Below are 20,360 nucleotides of genomic sequence, written 5' to 3'. Positions count from 1 at the left end.
AAAATATATGCGATATGATGACAAAGGCGATAACTAAATACTCAATACTAGTACCCAATGATTAGGATGTAAACAATTAAGTCACCGTCCGGTTAACAAAATCCATACAGTAAAACCATACCGTAAAATAAACAAAAATAAAAAATCTACAGCATAATGTATGCTTATAAACAATAAACGAAAAAACAAATAAGACAGACCTCAACCGAAAAAAAAACCAAAAGATAACAAGCTCCTGACTTATAAGACTCATAAAGTTTTGATGGGGTTAAATACGATTGTATGTGCTTAATCCTCCACAACCTAGAACAGTGGTGTAACAGCACAACATAAAACAATTTAAAACAAGTCGGAAAGGGATTGACACATCACATAGGCATGAAGAAGAACAGGGTTAGCGTTTCCTGTTATGAATGCACACTCAGTCGAGTGATAAAGCCAGTTTCAACTTATTAATGAAGAATATTTCCCCAGACTAAAATATCGATCAGGAAACATCCAACGGATTTAGTAAAAATGCATCATGAACAGTCTAAGAGTTCATTACTGTATAGCAACACACATTTAGTTATCTTTTAATTTATTAAAAAATTATCATTGTACGACCCGTTAGTGACAAAATTCAAAACTCTTATAACAGTGTAACATTGATTGCCTCTGTTCATAAAAGAGCAGGCCCAAAAATAAAGTACGCAAATTTCGAAGTGTTTATGACTTTAAAGTGACATCAGAAGTCTAACTAAATTGTCTATTTATATTTTATCTATTAATTTATCAATAGAATATACCTAGTTTTGAAATGCTTGAATGATATAACTATTTTTTCAATTTTAATTAATCAATATTATAAATTAATTGTTTACAAATCTTTGAATTTTTCGAAATACAAAGGATTTTCCAACTCAAGAATAGATTACCTCAGCTGTATTTGGCAATACCTTTCTTAATTTTTTTGGTTTTCATCACTGTTCAATGCTCTTCAACTTCGTACTTTATTTGACCTTTTTAATATTTTCGATTCGAGGGTGACTGATGAGTCTTTTGAAGACGAAACGCGCGTCTGACGTACACAATTTTATTCCTGGTGTCTATGATTTTATTTTCAAACCTGCATTCAAATTCAAATGTGGATTTAAAGGTTTAAACTCCCAGGGTAGGAAAATTACGCCATATGCAGCGTTTCGTACTTATAACAATGACGACTAAATCAATCCTCATGGTGCATTTTTGTACGTTGTCGACATACTTCCCTTGAGCACATTGTTATTATATAATAAATACTTTCAATGCTTAAAAACAAAAGAAACAATTTAGTATTGCTCCAAACTGTGATTTAGCGATATTTATGTTTATGCCCCAAAAATACCAGAGACGCAATTACTGTATGTATATTAACAGTATAACCATAACTTTCATCAATAAGTCTATAGAGTCAAAGAGTACAACTTTAAAAATTATTAGCCTTATGAATAATGTTACTGTACAGAGCTGGATCCAGATTATCACTTTTAATCTTTCCTGCAGTGGAATCACACTTCATTTCACATCTTATCTTTATATTCCATCATACATTTCTACTCATGTTACAACATTTAATAAACAGTGTGTTCATTAAAATCAGAACCTTCTCTTCAAAAGAAAATTTTGCACAACACCAAACAATTAGGTGATACATAAGACAACCATTTGCGGGTTTCCTGACTTAGAACATGTACATGTCTAGGTAAAATAAGTTTTTGTAAGATTTCATCCTCCTCAAGGAAGAAGTTGGAACTGGATGTTAAGCCAGCAGCACTCAACCAATTAATCAATCAATTAAAATTATTATACTTGCAAAGTCTTCACAAACAGAAATAGACGTTTCAACGAGCAATCTAAACTTATAGGTTTCATATATGTAATCTCTAATTCAATATTTCAGATAACATCTGTGTTAAACGTATTAACCAGGCCACCTTTTTGTGTGTCTGTCCCAAGTCAGGAGCCTGTAGTTCAATGGTTGTTATTGGTTCATGTCTGCCATATTTGTTTTTCGTAAATTGTTTTGTTATAAATTAGTCTATTAATTTTCTCAAATGATTTTTTTTTACATTTTTTATGTCGGGGCCTTATATAGCTGAGTATATGAGTTTTTCCCATTGTTGAAGGTCTTACGGTTGCCAATATTTGCTTGCATCAACTTTAGTTGTAATTTGGTGGATAGTTGTTTCATTTGCAGTCATACCACGTTTCCTTATTTTTATATAGAGCTACATAATAGAACCCTGCCACATTCAAATATTCCCAGGATAAGGGAAAAGTATGTTCTTTACTATTGATACATACATGTCATTTTAAAACTCAAACAATCAACACTGAAATTGTCCTTTTTTATCTGCAGGGATATTCAATTCCACCCTCTTTCAAACATTGTGAAAAATCAGCATTATGTTAGAATGTTTTATTCAGAAAACAAAATAGAAATTTTCATAGACACAGTATAAAGTATTTAGTATAAAACACATAACAAAACATAATTATCATTGACGATTTGCCTCAAACATTTGTTTTAATATATAGTGACTGCAATACGGAAAATCTTTAATAGTTAAATAAGTGTACAAGTCCAATAGATTTTAAATAATTTTGTTGTTTGCATATCAAAATGAAATAACACTTTGCTATTGGTCAACTATAAGTTGATGTTGACGTTGTTTTGGTTTACGCCATTGAAAATATAACACAAAATGTATTAGATTCTGAAACAATGCAATTATTGTCGAAGAGCAATTGCAAATTTTGCCAACAGCAAAAAAAGTTTACTGAATGCTTTTTGTTTCTGTAACATTATCATACAAGGTAGTATTTTCAAAGGTCCCACTATTGATCATGTCAGTTAAAAAAATTAAAACCTTTTTGATCAAGGTTCCAGGACGCCAAGTGTTGTAAATGTTTAAGACAAAAATTACTCATCACGAAGAGATTTACTACTATTTAATTAAATATGTACAAATAACAATTCTTTTTTAAAGAATTAAAACAAAATAAATAAACTATATCTATTTCAACAAAGAAGTTCATATATTATAACACTTCACATATAATAACACTTTTAAATTAGTAAAATTTAAATGGACGGATTTGGTTTACCGAGAAATTTAAAGCATTCATAGCGGTTACCTCGCTAATGCCACTCGAAAAAGGCAAAGACATTCAATATACAAATATTCAGTCACTAAAGAAATCCATCTTACTTTTTCTATTTACATAAGAGTTAATACATAGCAACAAGTAATATAACGAAACCAAATGAAATCCTTTGCCTTATCTAAAATTTTAAGTGTCATTGTTAGATGGAAGATAACTTTACTACAACATAAACATTTGGTAGGTTTTAGCCAGCTAAATTGCTGAAGTCGAAAACAAATCTCCTCAAAGGATTTCAGCAAGAGACGAAACTTTGTTCTCTCAGTTACATTGTATATATTAAGTATAACTCAAAATCTCTTGATAATCACTTGATAATCACTATAAACAAACTCTTATGGTATCCAATAATGTATCACAACTTTTTACATCGGTACATTTTTGTCATAACAAGATCTATTAAAAGGGAGGTAACTCCAATTATTAATAAATCATCTTTGCCCTGTATGTTTTCGATGAACAACTCATCATGAACGTTTATCAAAACGACTGATTAACAATATCACCTTATTAAGGTTTCCATCAGATACACCAACAACGTGAGCAGTAAATCCCAAAGATGACCTTATGACACAGCTTTGGTAAACTTCGGCAAATTTCGGTTAATCTCGACAAGTTTCGCCATCAGCAAATAAATCATTGAATGTACACTTCATTTCAATATTCAAATCGATTATTCTTTAATTTATTTCTGTTAACAATGATTTCGGCTAACTTTCAACATATTGTCAGATAATAATTTAGTTTTAATGATAGATTCCTTTTGTTTTGATTGTTTGTTAAAAAGAAAATAATAATTCAACTCACTGTAAAGCATCGTATATTATTAATAACTTAACAAAACAATCAAAAGCAAAATAACATACACTTTATATATGTGATTGAAACATTAAGACGAGACAGAATAATTATCACAGATCTGCTTTGTTCAATATATTTTAGTGTAAAGAAGCAAATATGAAAATCCTGCAACAATATATTCAAATAGGCTGACTTGTGTCAATTGAGTATATGGTTTTAACTTTTCCTCCCAATAATAATAAACTTGACTCCTTTTCTCGATTCAAAAATGATATAAATAAATGACCGACTTTAAAGCATCAAATATCAAATGCTTGTTAATTATGATTGATAAAAAAAATCAGACGCAAAACAACATACACTTTATATACAATTATCACTGATTAGAACTTAAAGATGAGACATAATAAATATCACAGTTCTGCTTTGTGAAACACAATGTAGAGTAAAAAAAGCACATCGGAAAATGCTACAAGGATGTCTTTTAAATAGTTGACAAGTGTCAATTGTGTATGTGATATTATTACTTAATTTTGGGATTGCCAAACACTTGTCAATACGTTTGTTTTCCGTATTACAATACGAATTAAACCGAAAGGTGTATTCTACAGATTATAAAATATGCTAACATAGAAACAACGACGTATACTATTATAAGAACGATTCTTAACCTACGGCATGACACTTTATTTCTTGATTTTATAAAAATGATTTGTATATTTGGCATTGAAAGCCCTATCCTATTTCTGTATATACAAAATGCATCATTGTATATACATTTAACACATTTCCATAACGAAGTCTTTAAAAGAAATTACCATTTAAAAAAAAGAAAGCATATCGGCAAAAAAATAAACGAACAGTTTTTTTTTATCACAGCTACATAGTTTGATGTATAAGATGAACGATGAATGCGGGACATACATGCAATAGACATAATAGTCACTCATTTAGTCCACTGAGTCCAATGACATTTTATGAGATTAGTAATAACACAATGGTTCATATACAAAGCATTGTCACGTTTTCTGTTAGCTTAGGCTATTCGAAAAACTTCGAAAATAGAATGTGACAAAGTGCTAAATTTGAAGAACCATATAGTATTGATATGCGACATTTAGAATACCCCTTTGATCAAATAAGCAAAAAAATATGCATATCATGACAAATTATTCTTATAAATTAAAATATAAAAGATTCAAAACTTATTTTTCGAGCGACATTTACGTTGAAATGATTGAAAGAAATAAAATCTTTAAAAACCTTTCATGCAAATAGTACTAATATATAATGTTTGTGAATGTAGTTGTTATTTACACTGCATTTTAATATATCATTGAACTGTTATTATCTGATTTAAAATCACCATAAGATTGTTTAATTTATCATTAGTTATTAGAGTGTTGATCATGTTGAATATGTTCGGTTGTTGGCCTTTTACGGCAAAAATGATACAGCTTGCACAAACATGTATAGTTCATAAAATAAGGCAGTGCGTGTAGTGTTTAAACATGAACAATGACCAATTCCTTCTACAAAATGTACGGCCTAATCTGCAAATAACCGATATATCCTACTTAAGCGAGCCACATGGAATATTTATTATTCAATCTCTTTCTAGTTAAAATGGATATTGGTAGCAAACAAGAAAAACCACAACTACATGCATGGTTCTTTAAACAAACAATGCACGTTCAATGATATTTTTAAACGCAATGTAAATTGGTAGAATGAAAATGCCTTCGAGGTAAGTACATTTTGATAATACTTGAAATGAAAAAGTAAGATAATGTTCACAGAAATTGGAGATCATGACTTGATCTTACAAAGACGTGCACATTTCCTGGTCTTTCCATATCTTTTTCTTTCCCTTTTCCATAAACTGTACATTTTACGTCTTTCCCGTCTTCTCCGCCATGTTCGTCAACTCGGGCTTCACAACAAAAATCATCTACAAAGCTGTTACTATTAATTACCTAAAAAGAGAAGACTAACTGATTAAAAGTTTGCTTTGATGAGAAATAAGACATTACCTGAGAGATCTATGACTTCTGTTTTTGTGTATTATAAATGATGATGATAATGAGGACGATAAAGAAGTGGGGGACGACATAGATGATGATGATGATGACGATGACGATGATGATGATGATGATGATGATAATGACGATGACGATGACGATGACGATGATGATGATGATGATGATGATGATGATAACGACGACGATGATGATGATGATGACGATGATCATGATGGTGACGATAATAATGACGATGATTACGATGACAATGACGACAATGACGACGATGATGATGACGACGACGACAATGACGACGATGATGATGATGATGATGACGACGATGATGATGATTGTGTAAATCAACAACACATTATGAATCTGTTGATAAAACATCTGTAAATAAACCTTATTTAACCTAAACGAATATTATGAAAATTAAATTAAAAGGTCTTCATTGTTAACTTTCTGAAACATTATTGAGAAGCCATTTCCAGTTTACTCAAAGTTACTACTGTTGTCAAATAATAGGTTTCGAAATACCAATTCCAAAAATATATGGTTTCTATTTTCTGATATAAGGGAGAAACTTGGCTACTTCTGGTTAAGCACATGTCTCTCTCGGTCTCGCATGAAAACTTTATTCACAATGATCCAAAACTTTGTGGTTTATTTATACTTTTGCGGAAATAAGGGAGATAATTTGCTACTTCCGATAAATAAAATTCACTTCCATTATCATATAATAGTTTCATTCACACTGCTTTCAAACAAATATGATTTCAATAGACTTTTGCCTGAAATAAGAGAGGTAATTTGCTACTTCCAGTTTGAAAAAAATGCTACTTCGTGTTTACTTTAGGTCATATGTCACCAAATATTTTGTAAAAGACGGATGACATGGCTTTACCAGATTGAAGTTATAATCAATTCCACTTTCATCACGTTCACTTACTGTTCATTAGTTTCATTATTTAAACACGAATATAAATCGTTGAGAATATTTCAAAAGTGAATCTTCCTATATGAAAAAATCACCAATAAACTCAGAAAATCGTGAAAATAAATCGCTGCTAAATTGACTTAAAAGGGCTAAACGCCAAAACAAGGTATCCGCGAAAATAAGTAGGTTTTTTTCTCTTTCCCCCTATTTCGTTGCGATACTACCTACCTCTATAGTGATCGGCTCATCCGGCTTTTTACGGTAAAATGTAACTTTAAAGTCGAACTCTGCGTCTGCTGTGTTAACACGTTGTTTACCGCCTTGATCTTCCTTTATCACTCTAGATACCACCTTCTCTCCTTCACAGCGTACAACTACTTTGGGATCAAAGGCTAAAAAGGAGTAAACAAATCAATAAATATTGAGTTATGAGGGTCTGGATTGGTGGTCCTTAATTTCTGTATTCTTAAAATCTTTAGGGAATTTATTTTTATCTTCATCACTCATTCTGTTAACTTCTTATCCAGAAGATGTTATGGTTATATATTTTATCTGTAATTCTATGATTTATTTATTCTTTAGAACATTCATAGTCAGTATAATATTCTCTAATTCCTTTATTGTCCACAATTATTCTTTATACTTTTGCACCCCATTATTCTCTATTCTTTAATTCTTTTGTTCCTTTGTCTCTATTCATTATATTATTTGACCACTATTTTCTATTCTGTAAACCCAATCTAGACCGTTTTTTCTATTATGATTAACGCCACGTCGTCAGCAGTAATTGGCTATTTATAAATTATAAATAAATTTTAATAAAATTAAGGTTTTTACATTTGTATGTAAACACACTACATTTTATGTTTTAATTGATGGGATCGTGTTGCTCAGAGTTTTGTTGTGTTTTTTTTTTCGTTGTTTTGTCGTGTTTTGACACAGTACTGCCATTTTGTTTTCGATTGATGAGTTTGAATATATCTTTGGTATTTTACGCTCTCTTTTACTCCTTAATAACGTAATCTAATAGCATATACAGATATTGGTAGTCTTGAATTGTGGTTAGATGGTGAAATGCACTTTGTTTAATTTTATCACCATTCCTTTGTGTTTTATTGACAAAAATGTATATATTTTGAGACCTATAAAAGTAAGAAACAAATAAAATTTAAATTACACGTACTTTTAACCTTTGATCCTGCAGGTTTTGTGACTCCTTCCAATTTCATGACCGTCAATGTTGTTACTATCAATGGGAGTTTTGAGCAAGGACATGTCTTCGTTGGTCCTTCTTTTGTCAATTCCCTACATAAGTGGTAATAAAACATGAACTCAACTTAAAATTATAATTTATATTTTATGTTAGATTAGTTTAAATAAAATGGACTTTATGAATTAACTTTACGCAGTATTTTTCAACACCAAGAGAGAGGAAAACACCAAAAGAGAAGACAATGTGTCTTGATAACCATGAAAGACCTCAAAACAAGTTACATTTTAACCTTATAAAGTTTGTCCAAAGTCCCCCTTGCATCTGTGCAGTAGAATTTAATGAGAAAAGTTGAAGAAAGAAGACACATCTTATTACACATGCGCATACCAAATTGAATCGTCTTAGGCAACGTTGCTGTAAAAAAACATCTCGAGCAGAAACAACAGTTTTGTAAAGGTGTCGTTTCAAATTAATATGATTTAAGACTATTCTACATTACACATGTTTCAGAACATAACATGAGCTGCGTCGGATAGAAATCGACCTTATGCAAGTGCACGTTGACATGTACATGTGTAAGACTATGATTGATTATATAACATTCAAATACGAAATAAAAGATTAATTTTGAACTGCTTTGTAGGGTTCAATTTCCAAACAGTTACAGGCTTTCCGTGGAGATTTTTTTTCAACCCGAAATAGGTTTACAGATGTATACGAATTCATTTGCATAAGGTCGATTTCTTTCCGACGCAGCTCACATTATCAATAAACTTTGGGACAAACCATGCTTTTGAAGCCCCGATAGAGATTTGACGGAAAATTTAGTGAAACATTATCCCATATCTAAGAGAACTTCTTTCTAATTTCGTAATGAGAGTAAGAGAAGAATGAAAGACGACGACAATGAAATGTTATACTTACCATCCACTAGGAGCATTAATTATAATCAAATTATATATTAAAAAAAACAAATTACATTTTATTACACAATTTAGATACAATTATAAGGATAAGAACGCCTCCTGAAAAAGCAGATAAACAGGAAAATTGATTGATTGGTTGTTGTTTGTTTAAAGTCAAGTGGAAAATGTTTCAGACAAATTCAGGACGAGAGCATTAAACAATAAACCAATTGTGTAGATTGGTCACATGTATGGTAAGTGCAGAATTTTTGCAAGGCAATATGTCACCAAGGGAATCACCAAATAGTTTTAATTGCAAAAGTTGCTTTATATGAAAGACTGTGGCTCTATACTATAAACTAAAACAATATGAAAACCAGCTTTCTTATCTAATGCTAACGTTGTATTAATTTATATCCAGTTAACTATGCTATCGGTTACATAATTACTTTTCAGGGGCAGGTCCATGTAGGCAATTGAATAGTGTACATTTAACAGTATGCTATATACATTAGAAAACAATGCATTTTCAATCAATTGAAACGCTGTTTGAAAATCCCAATACGATTTGAAAGTGATACATATTTGAAGTAAATTACTAAAATAAATAGATGACCATTTATATGAATTTAGGAAAAATTCAATATCGCTTGTCAGAAAATCGTTCGCCAGGAGTGCTCGTAAACGAAACCTGCTTATAACAATCTACATAATTAGTGCTCGATTACAAAAAAATAATAATATTACTCCAAATATATGTGCTCGGTATAACAATATGATGATAAGTACCTTCCACTGGCTTTACTACTTGTGTATAATCTCAACATGAATGGTCCATGTTCTCCTGTCTTTTCCGTACATGGAACGATGACATATCTGCCTTTAAATAGTTTGCTTGTACCAAATATACTCCTTCCTTTCACCATATCAGATGATAAAATGTGTTCACCTGGAATGTGCATTCTGTATATTCTGTTCTCCTCAACCTGAAATTAAAAATAAGGAGATATTGTATTGTTGCCTATTAGACAAATATTTATCAGAGACCAAAGGAAAAGGATGAAAATAGTTATAGGGCATCGTGAAGTTTATTACGAAAGAAAGGAGCTGTTAGTTTTAAAATAACATAAACAGTACCAAGGTTACTGCATCAGATAAGCAATCCGCCAGTTAATCATTATGTCTCTTTAGTGATGCCAGAGGCAAAAATATCTGTGAAAATCCAAAAAATGGAATATCCTATCTATCGTATCAAACATAAACTAAAAGAACTAGCCAAGGAATTTGTTTTTGTCCCGGCTGATAAAGCTGCTAATAATATCATAATAGTTTGACGTAAATTTTACATTGAGTTTCTGCAAAAGGAAATCACGAATTCACCAACATTCCAACTGACTTCATTTTCAGAAAACGATATCTGTAACAAACATAAACTATTAGCTACTTCTTTACAAGCAGAACAAAATACAATGAAAGTCCCAACTATGTACTGGCTTCCGAAGCTACACAAATCACCTTACAAATATAGATTTATTTCGTCTTCAAGTCATTGTTCCACTACTAAATTGTCTATTCTACTTACTAGTACACTTGGTACAATCAAAAACCTGATAATAAATTGATCAAATAAGGCCTTTGAAAATACTGTGGATTCATTAGTATTCGTTGGGTACCAATTTTCGTGGATTTCGTGGTTATAGGTTAACCACAAAATTAAATGTTCAACGAATGGCAAATTTACTATAGGCTTGTATGCAGACATTGTCAAAAACCACGAAATTAAATATCCACGAACATGTAAGTTTTCCTTAATCCACGAAAATTGGTACCCACGAAAATAAATGAATCCACAGTAGTGGAATTAACTACTTTTGTAGTGTCAAAAACTCGTTGGAAGTACTTGATAAATTGCATGCATATATTGGTGATTTTGAATCTGTTCAAAGTTTTGATTTTTCTACCCTATATTCCACTTTGCCTCATATTCTTATTAAGAAAAAATTCACACACCTAATTAAATGGGCATTTAAAAAGTCGGAATGCGAATACATAATTTTTATGTTCAAACTCTTTTAGGTCATTTTTTAGTAGCAACAAACAAAAGACCTATGTCAATTGGACATGCTTTGATACTATATCTGCCCTTGAATTTTTACTTGATAACATTTTTGTTCGCTTTGGAGATTCCGTAAATCGTCAAGTTATCGGAATTCCAATGGGGACTAACTGTGCACCACTTATTGCGGACCTGTTTTTGTATTGTTATGAGTTACAATTTATGACTAAAATCAGCAAAGACCCATCGAAACAACATCTGATACAAAAATTTAACAATACTTTTAGATATTTGGATGATATATTGGCTCTCAATAATGACAACTTCAGTATGTATACTAAAGAAATTTATCCTGTTGAAATTACTTTAAATAAAGCTAACACTAACAATGACCACTGTCCTTTCCTCGATCTTGATATCTATATCATTAACGGGAAGCTTAATACAAAAATTTATGATAAAAGAGATGATTTTTCATTTCCTATCGTTAATTATTCATTTTTAGATGGTGACGTTCCTTTGTCACCATCTTATGGTGTTTATATATCTCAACTTGTACGATTCGCTCGTGTACGTAACAACGTATTAGATTTTAGCGAGAGAAATTTATATATTACTGAAAATTTATTACACCAGGGTTTTCGATATCATAAACTAGTCAAAACATTTACTAAATTTTATCATCGGTATAAGGACATCATTCGTAAATATAACTCAACATGCAGACATCTTATACGTTCGGGTATTTCACATCCAATCTTTTATGGTAATGTTCTTAAAAAGCACAAAAATGTCAGTTTTCACCTCAAAAGCTAACAAAACCTTTTAACAGACTTATTAAGAAGGGATATAGTTACGATACTGTTGTCAGGTCATTAAAGATTGCATATTTTGGCTTTAATATTGATTCACTTATAGGGTCTTTGCATCGGAATTAAACATATTTATTCTAAAACCAGTTGTTGGCATGACACGGGTTATGTTCTCTCATATATATTATGACGGTATTATACTAAACCCCTAACAGGAGGGATTGTGCCTGATATTCATATGATGAAGACATAATCTTTCAATCAGTTTAATTGATGTCTGGAGCTGGCATGTCAGTAACTGCTAGTAGTCTGTTGTTATTTATGTATTATTGTCATTTTGTTTATTTTCTTTTGTTTCCTATTCTGACATCGGACTCGGACTTCTCTTAAAATGAGTTTTACTGTGCGTACTGTTGTACGTTTGTTTTTTCTACATTGGCTAGAGGTATAGGGGGAGGGTTGAGTTCTCAAAACACATGTTTAACCCCGCCGCATTTTTGCGCCTGTCCCAAGTCAGGAGCCTCTGGCCTTTGTTAGTCTTGTATCATTTTTAATTTTAGTTTCTTGTGTATAATTTGGAGTTTAGTTTGACGTCCATTATCACTGAACTAGTATACATATTTGTTTAGGGGCCAGCTGAAGGACGCCTCCGGGTGCGGGAGTTTCTCGCTGCATTGAAGACCCATCGGTGGCCTTCGGCTGTTGTCTGCTCTATGGTCGGGTTGTAGTCTCTTTGACACATTCCCCATTTCCATTCTCAATTTTAATACATTGTTGAGAAGCAGGTAAAAACAAAAAGTTTAAAACCATAAATAAAAACATACAAAAAACTCACGATGTTATATACAAGTATATATATCTATAGTTAATAACAGTATTTATGAGGTTTATCCAGCCATAAAACCAAGTTAAACCCACAATATTCTTCGGAAAATGCCTGTTCCAAGTCATAAATATGACAGTTGTTTTTCACTCGTTCAGTGGTTAATAAAGTTTGATTTTGTCGGTTTTTATGGACTTCGCCTTTATGAATTTACCTTGGATTTTGGTATGTTTGTTTTACTTTGTTATACATTTTATGTTGAAAGTTCGTCAATTAGACAGTTAAACCATTAAACCATTGACACTAACAACGAAATGACAAAGAATAGTTGCAAACAATAAACAATCAAAAAATAAATAAAACAAACAGTTTAATAGTCCAATAATTACATTACATGTATGTTTCACGAGAATTCGTTAGTTTGGTTGGCTAACAACAATCGCGCGTCATTCAAAAATTAACATTCATATCAAAATGAAATATTACATTCGTGATGACACGTGCCTCCACAAAAAAATGCACAGTTTAATAAATGAAAAACTTGATAACAAAATTTGTTCATGGTCTTAGCATAAAAATGTAATTATAAGAAATGAATGTTTCTTTTAGTAATTTGATAGGGTTGTAAAAGTGTTGATCGTGCACAAAAATTTATAGAAAATGTGCTTCGGTCAACACTTTTATACCCCAATAAAATTAAAAAAAGAAGCATTCATTTCTTATATAATTGTAAGTTGATTTACAGGGACAACCTACCTTCATTATTCTATATCCTATTGTGTTTAGAGTTCGTCCAAAATGTTGTCTTCCAGGTTGAATATCATGCTGTTCCAGGGAAACAAGTATTGTGTCTTCTTCTTGTATTATGTCAAATACGTACTGTAATACGAAAAACACATTTAGATAATGGTGTGTTCCATTTGTTCACAAAATGTACCCTAATTGAGTACACAAAAGCACGTAGATAAATAGATAAATACAAAGATACATTGTAGGTAGTTTTTTTTCTGAATGAAAATCTGTTTGATTGATTTATTAATTGATTGAATGCAAGCGGATCATATTTCATCTCGGTTTCAGGACACAAACAAATTAACAATGAAACTAACAGATATCGAACTGCACGTGCGTTTTCATGTTTCAACAGACTCTTTCTTCGTGCAACCTTTTGCACCAACTTTAAAGTTTCATGCACAATGCCACCTGCTCTATTTCGACTTTTTTACGCGTAGTATCTTGTTCCATCCCATTACTCAAGGTAAAATTGAAAATGTCTGTCGGACTCTAATGGGGAGTTTCATACCTTCTGCACTTTTACTCAATTTATATGTATTTTACACTGGCACACATAAATCGTTAAAGGTCATACATGTAGATTTGTTTTTTAAGGATGTACTCAGGTCAGGTTTATGAATTTTTGTCAGATGTTCAGACTCCTTGGCCTTTTTTCTACGATACAGGGTAAAATATTTTGCCCCACATCACCCACTTTTTTTTCATAGAAGACTTCAATAGCTCATAAAAAGGGCATTACCAAAATTTAAGCAGATTCTAGATTTTTTTTTCTTACGATTTGAGACCCAAATAATGTCAATGCTTAATATCGCAAAAAGGAGTTCCATAACCTATCAATATTTTTAGCTTATTTGTTCCTTTACTAATGCTCTTCTGACTAATTGTATCAATTCTAAATTCTAGATTTTTTAAATTTCACCAAACTACATCCTTAAAGCACGCTTCAAGTTAATCAATTTTACTGTCAACAGGTTCTTCCTTGATATAAATTTCACAAAACATGTAGTCTTGTAAGCGCTTACAAGGACATTTTCCTAAGCGCATAACTCCTGATAGTTAATCGGCACTTATATTTTAAAATTCGCCTGAGATTTTGCTGGTATAAACCTTTGATATTGATTTGATAAACATCTGGCAAAAAAAAATGTACACGTGAGAGTACTTAAAAGCCCGGTCGGACTAACGGACGAACAACGGACGTCCGGTATTTCTCTGTTCAATGGGTTACGGCAGGGGACAAACAATAGATCAATTGAAAATCAACAATCTGATTAAAATTTAGAGCATAAGGTTTTCAGTTTCTCATTTTTTGCTAAACTGATATTCAACAATTTAATATCAGAATAGTAACAGTAGTATTTTTAGCAAGTTACTAAATTGTATGCTTGTCCATTAATAATACTTTAAAAGAATGGAACTGTGCATCCTCATCATTTAACAGTTTGCATTATATTTAAGGGAGTTTCGCTTTACAGTATTTCATCTGCTCGGGCGATGACTTGTTTCTTGTGACACTTTGAAGTGTTGACATTTATTATATTTGGAAAGTTCCTATTTTTTTTTTTACAAACTCATATATAAAATTCTAGAATGACTTAGAAATGCCTATATGGCTTAGTAAAACTTCCCACTGGGACCCAATAGCATGATTAGCATAGGTAGATGAAATCAGATAACTTTTTTCATATATATATATATATATATATATATATATATATATATATATATATATATATATGACGTTGATTTTTCTCCTTTATCAGTGTACTTTACGATGGTAAAACTTACGGTTCGCTTCGAATACATTAGAATAACTGACAAACAAAACGAAACAACAAATGCTCCGAAATCGCGATTTATATGATTTTTGTTTGTTTCACATACATACATAAATGACCTACCTGTGGATTGCTAAGGAATGTTGGCGAATCGTAAACACATCCGCCATTGCGTCCTTGCACCGACCATTCGGAATGCATAATACTCTCATTCCATGATTTCTTTAGACTTATAATTGCCGTGTTCACAAAATGACATACATCAACGTTCGTTAAATAACTCACAAAATCGTCAAAAGCCATCCTGTAAAAAGGAAAGTATTCAAATAAATGGCTAAATCGTAGTCAAATATAACATTTGTTGATATTTTTCTAGATAAATTCATATGAAACTTCCAAAGAAATTACTTTCGAGAGCAAAGGATGAATAAAAGCATTGGAAGCTATATTACGAAACAGAGGCCTAAATTAAAAGACCACAACCGTCTCACATGACTTTTCATGGATGATTTGGAAGTTTTAATGTATGCGACATTGTAATTGAATAAGAGAACGGTAGTTTTCATTTTTAATTTCAAAAAAGGTCAAAAATATATAAATATGTGTTTCCCGCCTCCCGACAAAACATACATGTATAACAAAAATATTTAGGTCAGTCGTACATTTAGAATGAATGGCTTACGTAAACCACCAACTTCCGAAGCAAAATCGTCGGATATCCGACCATGCCCGATGTTCTGTGTATTGATTGCTGAGTTTACGAGCTTCGAAGTTGGCACATTGAGATCTAGTTCAATAATAAAAATGTTATTTTTTCTGCTCTTTGGTCGGGTTGTTGTCTCTTTGACACATTCCCCATTTCAATTCTCAATTTTATGATAAATTATCTTGTTCAATCATTACTTTTAAATTATTGTAGGTGTTATATTCTGTAAACCATACAATTGCGTTGAGATTAGAGAATAGAATATGTTTTCTATTTTTTTCAGAACTACTTTCTTACCAAAATTCGCCTTCCTGTTGAAATTTAAGTCCAAGTTTTGTCCATTCTGTTTGCCCGATTTTGTTCCATTCGGCAGATCTAAAAATAATTCAAGTTGAAATTTTATTAGTGATAACTGAAATATTAAAATTCAATACTGTATTTGTTTGATTTTTTAAAATTTTAACAAAATGCATACTAATATTATGAACTTACCCGTCTGCCCATGGTCCATTCCACTCTTTAACACCCCATGGATTAGCCATTCTGACCATGTGAAGTTTAGATGCGCCTATAGCGCCCTGGTACTTCTTGTCTACATTTATCTCTGCTACTTTGGTAATATTGTAGCCGTGACCTAATATTAAACCTTGGGGTAGTTCCTTGCCGGTCTCTTCAGGTTTACACTAAAATAGTAAAACAAAAAGCTGGTCAAAACAGAAAACATATCAATTAATTTGTATTCAAATTTGTTGACTTATTTAAGCGATAATTGTAGCATTTAAAATTGGTTTGTCTTGGCAATGTTTACACGAGTACAAAACCCTAGAACTACTTAGAGTAAAGAACACAAAATAATACCCTCGTCCCTTGCAAAGTTCGTGATTTGTTAAGGGAAAGCTAAAAAATTATTCGGATGAAAATAAAATGTCTAAAATAGCATTATGCAGTTTAGGTTGTGCAAACGTTTCAATACATTATTGAAAGTAGTATATAGAAGTTCTCCATACAACACTGTACAATATTGGTAACTTGGGAAATGTTTCTTTCAACTAGATATCAATTAACTCAATAATGGGAATAGCATTACAGACTAACACAAAACTCAATGCAGCTTTCATTTCAAACAACCAGTAATTTCACTTTCGCATATTCTAAAATTCCATTAAGAATTTGAAAAAAATACTGTAGATCCATTTACATGTATTGTCATTGTACCAATTTTTATATCCTGATGCAAAATGTATTTCTGTGAATATTTGACTTCGTGGATATGCCAAAGTCTCCATGCAAGTCTATAGAAAATGTATATTTCGTTGAACATATAAATCCAACGTTTACCTCTACCAATAAAATTGACGAAAATTCAAATTCCACGAATAATAATTAGTTTCTGGTATTTTGAATATAACTATACCTGAATATTACAGTTTATAAGTGCCTGGTTTTCACTAGCGTCTCGTAATTTTCTAAACAATGCCATTTTCATCTGATCATCCTGTAGATTTATATTCATTAATACTAATTTCTCGGCTACGCCTCCCGTGAAATCTACAAGAGCATCAGCTGTGTCACCTTCTATTAATGATTCATAATCTCCATAAAGTCTATAAATAGATGAAAATACATTTATTTAATTAAGTTAGCTTAACAAGTGTTTCTATTGTAATTATCACCAGAGAACTATACTCAACTAATGGACACAAACACAAAGTTTTAACACAAATTCAACTACAGTTTTCGTAACAGATGTTGTGCAGTTTCATCGTCATTGTAAATGAAGTCTGAAACGATTGGCCACTCTTTTCACAAACAATCTAACGATTTAAATAAATCGTAATTCAAACTGGAATGTGCTTTCTCGTTAGACATTTTTGAGCGCTAAAACTGTGCGACGTATTTTACGAATATTTTTCTCTCGATCCCGTAGAAAGTACGACGAATTTTTGAATAGGTATGCATTTATGAACCTTTTATAGCTTGCTGTGCGGTATGGGTTTGGTAATTGTCCATGAAGTGACCGATGGTTGCTCACCTCTAGGCCATTTGTTGTTTGGTGGAGAGTTGTCTCAATGGTAATTATACCCAATCCCTTTTTTTATGATATAAAATATCAAAAAAGTCTTCTTTGTTCCCTATTCAGTAGTTTTTACGCCTACCTTTCTGTCATTCAGACATTATTCTTGCATTCATACTGCACAAAACACTAGCACTGCGCATATATGAAAAAATGCCCAGTAATCAAACAATAGTATTGCATATGAAAACAAAAATGAGTAAACAATTTATAACAAAAAGATATATACATGTGTATATACAACATACTTTGCATAAGCCTTTTCTAATAAAGCACTCCAGAATTCATTTCGAGACTTTGAGTGACAGAAAACCAATTTGCCATTCTTTGTTGGTAATCTGTCATCTACCACTATATCAATCCACTGTCCGAATCTCCAAAACGAAAAATGGAACACACCGGCATATTTAGGTTTCTCTGAGTACTCGTCCCATTCCTGTTCTTTGAGATTTGGTACAACCTAGAAATGAAGTTTGAGTCGCATTAATTACGTTCTAAATCAACACATTTATCAGTACCAAAATCGGTTTTACTTGTATACACATTTACCCAATTTATGATATTCTTTTCCTGCTATGTTTAACCACAAATCACCTCTACAGAACGGAGAAGACAACATCCTCCAAATTAAAGGTGGTTGGTTCCCACTCATGCACTTGAAGCTTTGAGAAGTTCAATGAAACATATATATAAGTGTCTACTGTCATCACTTTTGTGTTGACATGAAACATCATTGCTGTGTTCATTTTCTATAATTTTGCCGTTTTTAGAATGTTAAAGTTATTCAAAACACTGAGATGTTTAATCCCAGGTAAAGAAAGCCTCAGTCGTTTTGATACAATTTTTGAGAACTATTGGTTTTCAATATTCTTTAAATTCGTATTGATTTGGCCTTTTAATTGTTTTTATTCGAGCGCCTTTGGTGAGTCTTATGAAGACGAAACGCGATTCTTAGAAGCCTGGTATCTTTGAGGAAATGTGTAATACTTGAAGGTCTCTTATTGCTTGCAGTTAATGCGATAAACTAATAATAGCATCAGGTGTTTTGGGTACATTGTATTTAAATGCATGGTACATGTAGCTGGACAGCATTTTTTTATTGTGTATTATACATATTATACATTTACGAAATATGGTCTAAATAGATAAAGGTCACGTAGAACTGGTTTTAACACACCCCATGTTGTGCCTATACAAAGTCAAGCTATATAGGCTGTTTATTGTTTTCGGCTTTTTTTTGTATCGTTTTTCTCGGAGGAGTCGTATGGACATATATAGGTGTCCGTTTTTTTTTTTTTTTTTTTTTTTTTTTTTTGTAATCCCTGTTATCCTTTACATTTATCACGAACTAAATTCCAATCTCCTTTCTTTTCAGTATTTGTAAATTCTACCAACTCTGTGTTTTGAAGGTAGGTGAATAATTGACAATCAATATTTCAGTTTCTAAAGTTAAAACAAATGCTTGCTTATTGATTTAAAAGTACATATTTAACAATAAAGTATTCTAACCGATAATTGTTTACTTTGTGCTGTCGCAATTACATGTAAAATGTACTTTAACATGATACAGGTAACAGTAATTGCTTTCTTTGTTTCGATTGATAATTCAATATCCTTGTGTGTAAAATTTCCGCTTTTGCCCAGGCGTTATTAATTTTAATATTGATAATAGTGATTGTAATAATACAGTAGGAAACGTATTAGCGCCACACAACTTTATTTTTTATTTCTTCCAATGTTTGCAAAGTAAAATGGTTGAATATTTAGAACATATCATTGACTAATAATGAGTAGGATAATAGATATAAGAAGATGTGGTATGAATGTCAATGAGACAACTGTCCCTGCATCCAAGTCACTATTTCTAAAAGTAAACCATTATAGGTCAAAGTACAGTCTTCATCACGGAACCTTGGCCCATATCCAACAACAAGCTATAAAGGGTCCCAAAAATTATATACATCATAATACATGTATATAAATTTTACAAAGAAAATTGAGTAAATTGAAGTTATATCGAAGAATATAAAAAATCAACTCTGCTAATACAGCTATAGCCAAATATAAATATACTTCCAAAGTAAGCTCTCGTTTGAGGATTGTGTAAGGTTGGTTAGATCCGAACAAGCTACCTTTTTGCAATAAAATGAAGATATTTTATTATTAAAATTATGTTCTCTCCATTTAAATTTCTACCCAAGCATCTTAAAAGTTACTTCACTAAATTGAGATGAAAATTCTATGACTTTC

General features: G+C 31.6%; 1 protein-coding gene across 2 annotated transcripts in view; it reads right to left on the bottom strand.

The window, feature by feature from the left end:
- Nucleotides 1–2,425: 2,425 nt before the first annotated feature.
- LOC127721723 (calpain-5-like) overlaps nucleotides 2,426–20,360 on the bottom strand; it is a 33,254-nt gene continuing 15,319 nt past the window's right edge. For both annotated transcript variants that reach the window (XM_052228520.1, XM_052228519.1), the window contains exons 3-12: nucleotides 18,359–18,570; nucleotides 17,451–17,640; nucleotides 16,529–16,719; nucleotides 16,334–16,411; nucleotides 15,454–15,634; nucleotides 13,514–13,636; nucleotides 9,856–10,052; nucleotides 8,132–8,253; nucleotides 7,177–7,340; nucleotides 2,426–5,963 (exon numbers count right to left, since the gene is read on the bottom strand). In XM_052228520.1, the coding sequence (XP_052084480.1) occupies nucleotides 5,781–5,963; nucleotides 7,177–7,340; nucleotides 8,132–8,253; nucleotides 9,856–10,052; nucleotides 13,514–13,636; nucleotides 15,454–15,634; nucleotides 16,334–16,411; nucleotides 16,529–16,719; nucleotides 17,451–17,640; nucleotides 18,359–18,570 (1,641 nt within the window). In that variant the 3' untranslated portion in view covers nucleotides 2,426–5,780. The remainder of the gene's footprint in view (nucleotides 5,964–7,176; nucleotides 7,341–8,131; nucleotides 8,254–9,855; nucleotides 10,053–13,513; nucleotides 13,637–15,453; nucleotides 15,635–16,333; nucleotides 16,412–16,528; nucleotides 16,720–17,450; nucleotides 17,641–18,358; nucleotides 18,571–20,360) is intronic.

The sequence above is a fragment of the Mytilus californianus genome, unplaced genomic scaffold (genome assembly GCF_021869535.1).
Source record: "Mytilus californianus isolate M0D057914Y unplaced genomic scaffold, xbMytCali1.0.p SCAF_12, whole genome shotgun sequence".
Taxonomy (NCBI): Eukaryota; Metazoa; Mollusca; class Bivalvia; order Mytilida; family Mytilidae; genus Mytilus; species Mytilus californianus.
Note: the sequence above shows the minus strand (reverse complement) of the source record. Positions and strands in the feature narration are given on the sequence as shown.